Below are 7,986 nucleotides of genomic sequence, written 5' to 3'. Positions count from 1 at the left end.
AAGGGTATTGTTTTGGTTTTAGGACAACTTTTATGAAAGGTTTTGAACCACTTTAAATGTTGACTGCTGTATACCTTTATAATAAATAAATAAATAAAAGTCAGAATCCTTTTCTGAAGTCCAGGGGAACATATATTTAAAACACAAGCCACAAATAGTTACATTAGATAACTCTTGAGTGTTCAGTAAATAAAATAATAATAAAGAAATTATTAATATAACGAAAGCATAGCCAGAATTGTCAACTTTGTGTCTTTTACTGCAAAGACACAATAAACGCTAAACTGGAGTGGCAGTCTTTTTAGCTAAACATGTTCAGCATCCAAAACGCAAATTAGAACCAGCTGAAATGTTATGAAATCACTTGTATCCTACCTGATAGGATAATAACAAACAACAATATCAATTTAATACAGTATCCTGTGATGCAAGGTTTAGCAGTTATGTGATGAATTAGTACATGCCCAGGAGAAAATAACAAACCAACAGTGCAGCAAAAACCAAATAGATAAAAATAAAAGCATGTCCCATTAATATACATATGTATATTTGATATCTTATTTAATATGATCAAAAATATTGACATATTCATAAAAAAACAGCAATATATTATTAGAAACACTGTAATATGAATACTGTGTGTGTGTGTGTGTGTGTGTGTGTGTGTGCGTGTGTGTGTGTGTATGAGATTCATTTATAAAGTCAAATTTACTAATAATAACTGATTACCTGGTTATTGTTGCATTTGTTTATTTTTGTTTTTGAATAATCTGTGGCCCAAGCAAAGATTTAGTTTTATTGACAAAGCTGATATGGTTAACCGTTTTGCCTTTTAGAGAGAATAGTAGATGTGTTACAAATCTTTCATTAGCAGTTATTTTAAGCGCACAACTAGATATTAAACATGTATTTCAAAAATAGTAAAACTCTGAATACATGTTTCATTGTTTAAATTGTTTACTTTTGTTTTATGTAAGTTTTCCAGCACTTCTGACATTTGTGTTTGAACAGGACTTTTATTTTGGTGTGGTGTGTGATGTCATAAAGCTGCGCTGGTGCATCTGTTGTGATTCAGCTGAGGAAAGGTTTGTTTAACTATCAAACATTTGAGTCAACACCAATGATGTAAAATGGTTTAATTGTTGTTTAATGTAAGTCTGTAATGCCTTAAATAATGTTAATGCATGTGAGAGTAAAACGTATCAGCAAATGAGTGAAAGAAAAGCTGTCTTATTTCTCTCATTGTATTGTAAACTCTGTGAAAGAAACATAAGAGCGTTTTCATCTGAATATGAATAACAGTTGCTCTGGCTTATTTAATAAGCCAGGCTTATTTCAGTTAATCTGACTCATTGTCAAATGATTTGTTTCCATAAAGCAAATTTCACACAAATCAAGCTCAGTCACTCTGGCAACTAGCAGTTTCTAGCCATGCAGTTTTTCTCTCTGGTTTTATGACAGCTGTACCTTTATGGTTATTAGTAGGCCATTAAAACATTACAATCTAAAATTGCTCTTTAAAGCACTAAATCACAAGTTAAAATCATTAAATTAAAAAGAAAACAGATTACATTTCAACTGGTAAGAGGAACAGACATTAACTCATTTGAGCTAGAAATTAGGGCTGTATTCGCATTACATATCACTTATGTGTACATATCACATTTAATGTCCAACTACAAATATTTTAGCAAAATGTGTATATTTTTTTACTCAGATTTATTGCACTATTGTTCTATTGCATTCAGCCTGTGTAGCGCACAGCAGCACACTGTTCACTCTCATAAGCCTCGCCCACTTCTCACAGAAAAATGGATATATTTGCAAGACTTTCTAACATTTACAGATGAAGAATATAACTGTGGGTTATGCCCTGGGAAAAAAACACTACATCTCAAATGCTTTAAACGGCACAAATTTATTCACGTTTGCTGTGGTGGATTGATTTGATCCATGATTGACATTAAGGGCTTCTTAAGAATAAGTGTCCACATCAAGTTATCTTAATGCACTGAACATGGATCAAATTAGTGAGATTGTGTAAACTTAAATTGTCTTTAATAAGACCGCTTTAACCCTGAATGATTTGTTAGGTCATTTCAAGTCAGGTTTGGAGCTTTAATGCCTGCTTTTCTTAGCATCTTTAAGAAAACAACTTTAAAACATCTACCTGAAGCTTTAACTTAGCTTTGGCTACCTGAAACTAGAGATCTTATAACAATTGGTAAATCTGATAAAAGACAGATAAATTCATCCAAATGAAGAAAATAGTTCTATATATTTAAAAACACACAAATGTATTACCTCTGCTGCTAAAGCTGTGTAAATGCAACAAGAACAACAAACAGCTTTTACAAACCAAATCTATAGTAATAAAATCAATAAAGTGCAATCTAAAAAATGTAATCTATTGGTCATTCAGTACCTAAACAAATGCATAAAAAGTGTCTGTTTTTGTTTTAATATGTAGTGCTTTTTTGGATTTTTTGGAACTCTTACTCTGACTGAGCTGATCTGAATTGAGTTTTTTTTTTTTTTTTCTGTTTATTCACACTTTTATAAAGATGGCACTTATTAAAGAGGAAAGTGAAGACATGAAAATTGAAGCTATGAAGGTTGAAGAGGTGAGTGAAGACATGAAGATTGCAGAAGTATACAGTCTGAAACGAGAAGATACTGAGGAACAAACAGGTTAGTTTTCATTCTCATTTGATCCTTATTAAAATGTCAGTCTCTACAGAAATGAATAATATTTATGAAGAATGTCATGTGAGTGTCATAATATAAGTGCTTTTGTTTGACATGTTGAGATCACATGACCAGACAAATACTAATGCTGCCTTTAAGTACAGCTGAGAACATCCTACTTCCATATGTTATGCATTAAATAAAAATAAGTAACTTACTAACTTAAATGATGGTACATAGGAGCCTCACTGTTAACTGCCCAATATCAACCTCTAAACTGAAGACAACCATTCATTTTTAAAAATATCCTTAGTGTTCGCTGTATAGATTAATAATCGATTAATCTTTGTTATACCTGTTGTTTGATTAATGTTAAGAACACAGACAGCAGCAGGTTTTTATAGGCTGCTTTTATAGGCTTCCTATAGGCTGCTGTTTCACCCCTACAAGTGAGTGAAAAATGCTAACCAAGGAAGGGATTTTATTTTATTATTCAAGATGGTGATGCGTTTTGGTAGGACGACTGGAAAACACAATAGTCACGGCATGTTGGGCTAAAGTAAATGTCTGAAATTAGGACATAAACATGCCTGGAATAAGATATTAAGCAGCAGAATTTGTTGAAATATCAAAATTATAAATAATAAACAAACAACAAATGTTACTGTTTGATACAGAGGTAGAATCCACAAGAACAGGAAAACTCACGGTTCAAAGTTGTTCATACGAATATGTTTCTTATTCATTTTTCCAAAATTTAGAATTGGAATCCAAAAATGTCAGCATGGCCACATGCTTTGGGTTGAGACTGGCTCTTTTTTTTTTGTTTGCAAACTGCAGCAGAGAAAAGATGCTCAGATGGTGCTGAGGTACCTTGGATACACAAGTAGGATTTAGCTAATTTGGCAATGGTGGGGTATTTATCATTATTATCTCTCCACCAATCCAAAGGATTTTCTTCCTTGGCTAGGGGCCTCTCAACAAAGTAAGCCAGGACTTAATTTCTAATTTGAGTGCTGAAGATCCTCCTCAGCTTTCTCCTCTCTGCTCTCTTCCTTACTGTTGCCTCCAGTGCAGCGTATACTGGTACACCCATGTTTCTCCAGTAATTTTGCAGCAATCACAATGTTCGCACCACTGTCATGTCAAATAACAGAAATTTTCTCAAAAGGGATTTCAAATTTGACTGCTACTTCTTCATTCCACTCTGCAATGTAGGTTGAGGTATGTCTGTCTTTGAGTGTCATGGTGGTAAGACAGACAGACATCATCTTCCAGTCATTCCCAATGTAATACAATGTAATGCCAAGTAATGCTTCAGTGGCAACACTTGTCTATATATCAGCGGTTAAAGCTATTCTGTCTTTGGTGGTGTTTATAGAAACTTAACTTTTTCAAATGTGTCCTCATTTTCAGTTACCAACATACTCAGGATAGCATCTGTTATAGTGGCTGCTTGTTGAGGAGTGCATGGAGGATTTCTCCTTTGAAAAATTCACTCGTTCTGAAAAAAAAAAAAGAAAAAACAGCATTTGAGTATGCAAGGTGAAGAAAGTTGTGTAAATCAGCATTTGTACTGTTTTTAATAGTAATTGCAGATGGCAAGTTGACAACATGCTTAAAAAAACAATATAACATATAATACATTTTGACAATTTGTTTAAAAAAATTATAGACATTTTGTCTATAAACCACAACAGTGACTTTAATCTTTTACCGCTGCTGTTATTTGCTGCTTTTAGATTTAGTTTGACTGTTCACACCATTTTAAATTAAAGCTATTCTATGGTAACACCATTTAATCCATCACTACAGTGGGGGAAACATATTTGATCCCCTGCTGATTTTGTACGTTTGCCCACTGACAAAATAATGATCAGTATAAAATTTTAATGATAGTTTTATTTGAACAGTGAGAGACAGAATAACAAAAAAAAAAAAAAAAAAAAACAGAAAAGAGCATTTAAAAAAAAATGAATGAATTGAATTGCATTTTAATGAGTGAAATAAGCATTTGATCCCTTCACAAAACATGACTTAGTAATTGGTGGCAAAACCCTTACTGGCAATCACAGAAGTCAGACGATGCTTATAGTTGGCCATCCACGACCCATTTTTACTCACCCAAGATTTGACAGTACATGGCCCTGTTCATTGTCTCTTTGATGCAGTGCAGTTGTCCTGTCCCTTTAGCAGTAAAACACCCCCAAAGCATAATGTTTCCACCTCCATGTTTGACATTGAGGATGGTGTTTTTGGGGTCATAGGCAGCATTTCTCCTCCTCCAAACACTGTGAGTTGAGTTGATGCCGAAGAGCTTGGTTTTGGTCTCATCTGACCACAACACTTTCACCCAGTTCTCTGAATCATTCAGATGTTCATTGGCAGACTTCAGACGGTCATATACATGTGCTTTCTTGAGCAGGTGGACCTTGCAGGCGCTGCAGGATTTCAGTCCTTTCAGTCCAGCGTATTATGTTACCAACTGTTTTCTTTAAACCAATTATTTTCTTTTAAACTTAAAAAAAGAATGTTGTGGTGGAATTGATGCTGGAAAAAAAAACAGCTCTCATTTGGCAAAGCATTTGATAATTGCCAGATTGAAAGTTTGAAAGCAAAGAGTTTCTGAGATTACAGAATATGCATGTTTTCAATAGATTTTGATGCCATATCTTGGTTTTGATGTCTGTTTGTTTCTGCTATTAAACTGCTTTTGTATTTATTTTTTTACTTTAGACCTGATTGAGAAGAGCCAAGAGCTGAAGGATATGGAAGATAAAGAGCAGAATGAGAAAGATCTTGATTTCAAAATTGGAGAAAAATCCGCACAGACTGAAAAGTGCTCCTCACGAAAAAGAGACCAGAAGATTGAATCTAAGAGTTTTTTTACCTGCCATCAGTGTGGAAAAGGTTTCAGTCGAAAAGGAAACCTTGAGGTCCACATGAGGATCCACACTGGAGAAAAACCTTACACCTGCCAACAGTGTGGAAAGAGTTTCACTGTCAAAGAAACCCTAAAATTTCACATGAGAGTTCACACTGGAGAGAAGCCTTACACCTGTCAACAGTGTGGAAAGACTTTCATTCAAAAACGAAACCTTAAGGTCCACATGAGGATTCACACTGGAGAGAAACCTTACACCTGCCAACAGTGTGGAGTAAGTTTCACTCTCAAAGAAAACCTTAAAATTCACATGAGAGTTCACACTGGAGAGCAGCCTTACACTTGCCAACAGTGTGGAAAGAGTTTCACTCAAAAACAAAACCTTGAAGTCCACATGAAGATTCACACTGGAGAGAGACATTTTATATGTAATCAGTGTGGAAAGAGTTTCATTCGAAAAGACGTCCTTAAAGTCCACATGAGACTTCACTCTGGAGAGAAGCCTTACACTTGCACTCAGTGTGGGAAGAGTTTTACCCATAAAAACCGCTTTAATTATCACATGAGACGTTACACGGGATGGAAGCTGTTAACGTGATTAATGTGGAAAGAGCTTCATGACAGAACTAAGCCGTAGATACCACATGATCATTCACACCGGAGAGAAAGAGTTCATATGTGGTCAGTGTGTTAGGAGTTTCACATGTAAAGTAAGCCTTAATTACCACACGAGGACTCATTCAGGAGGGAACTGTTTTAAATGTCAACAATGTGGAAAGAGTTTTAGTCATAAATGTAACCTAGTCATAATGTGAATTTCACATGAGAGTTCACACTAGATAGAATTCCTTCACCTGCATATCTGAGTGAATGTTCACACTGCTGCTGAATGTGGGCCAAATCTGATTAAAATGCAAATCTGAAATGCCACACTGTGTAACTTAATGGCAATATTAAAAAAATTCCATATAAATAAAATGACAAGCTCCATGAAATAAAGAACATTGCATTTTCTGATTCATCTTAGTGAGAGAATGTACTGGTAATGTTTTTAAATCATGGTTTAAACATAAGTACTGTTAAGGCTCATCTGATGACGTCTGGAAGCTGCTTTCAGCTGTGGTTGTCTGACCACAAACGTATGTTAAAACTGTGAACCAGCAAGTGTTTTCCATGACAAAGATGGTATCAGTCACTCAATACTTAGTTTTAACAATGTTATAAAGGTTTAATATTTGTTAATTAGGTTATAAACTGGTCCATTTCATCATTTTTCGTCTTCTCTAAGTTCCCTCTTCACTAAGTTTTGTCAATTGTTTTGTTTATTGGTCTAATTCTTGTTTCAGGTTTCTCTTTCTAATTAACCTTACATTGGGTTAGTCACTCAATTAATTTTCTTGTGCTTTGTTCCCACCGTTCTGAATTATGTTGTATTGATGAGGAATTATCACAAACTAAAATTGTTTTGTTGTGTTATCTTACAATCAATATATATCATAAATGTAAGTTAAAGTGTTGCCTATGTAACCAGTTAAAACTTGAAGTGGCGATGAGGTCTTAAAATGTATGGAAATGGTAAAATAAACACACCAATCCAGTAACACAGACCCTGTTTTTCTCCACTCTCTTCTCTCTGGATCACTACCAACTCCTCCTGAGGACCGTCCACTTTGCTGACAATGCTACAACAAACCTCAGAGATCCTCTGAATAAAATTATAAGTGTTTTCACCTCTCTGATGGCTGCTTTTGGGCAGATGTTTGTTCCTCACAGGGATTTGTACATTGATGAGTCACTGCTGCTATGGAAAGGCCGGCTTGGATTTTGGCAGTACATTTCTTCACATCAGCTCCTGCCATGGCCACGGCACCCCTGCGTGACCCACCTAAGGTAGGATCCGGGCCACCCCAGGAAGGGCTAACCTTCTGACCCGGGGATAAACGATGGTTACAGAAAAGCAAAAGAAAAAAATTTTGGGCCCTCTGGATCCCAGGACAGCCTCGTTAGTGAACCCATGGCAGGAGCTGACAGGCCAAACCAGCTGTCTAACCTAACGGTGTGCAATGATTGTGGCAGATCCTTCCGCAAGAAGAAGTCATGCATCGCAATCACCAACATCAGGAGAATGTGAACAAGGAAAGGATTGTACTCCTTCAGGAAAAATTACGGAACTGGAATGCTCTGGAAGACGAGCTGCTGCTTGAGACTTTAAAGTATTACATCAATCCTTGCCCCAGAGTCACACTTCTTGCCCTGTTAAACGAAAACCAAGAGAGCTGGTCAAAAGGAGAAGATGAAATCCCTCTACAGGAATCGGATCTGGGGCCCCGAGATTCTTAACCAAGATACTTTGTGATCGGGTAAGTGGCCGTACAGCAGCAGCTGCAGAAACTTAGATGGACTTGATCTGCGAC

At 35.9% G+C, this 7,986-nt stretch overlaps 1 protein-coding gene across 1 annotated transcript; it reads left to right on the top strand.

Annotated features, from left to right (window-relative positions):
• Positions 1-1,008: 1,008 nt before the first annotated feature.
• On the top strand, positions 1,009-7,152 carry LOC127160180 (gastrula zinc finger protein XlCGF8.2DB-like). Its single transcript, XM_051102827.1, has 3 exons — positions 1,009-1,085; positions 2,565-2,691; positions 5,425-7,152. Exons 2-3 carry the CDS (start codon positions 2,565-2,567, stop codon positions 6,168-6,170), a joined length of 873 nt encoding a protein of 290 aa, XP_050958784.1. The 5' UTR covers positions 1,009-1,085; the 3' UTR covers positions 6,171-7,152.
• Positions 7,153-7,986: the final 834 nt, after the last annotated feature.

The sequence above is a fragment of the Labeo rohita genome, unplaced genomic scaffold, assembly GCF_022985175.1.
Source record: "Labeo rohita strain BAU-BD-2019 unplaced genomic scaffold, IGBB_LRoh.1.0 scaffold_30, whole genome shotgun sequence".
Classification (NCBI taxonomy): domain Eukaryota; kingdom Metazoa; phylum Chordata; class Actinopteri; order Cypriniformes; family Cyprinidae; genus Labeo; species Labeo rohita.
The sequence above is the reverse complement of the archived record's forward strand: the minus strand, read 5'-3'. Positions and strand labels throughout refer to the sequence as shown.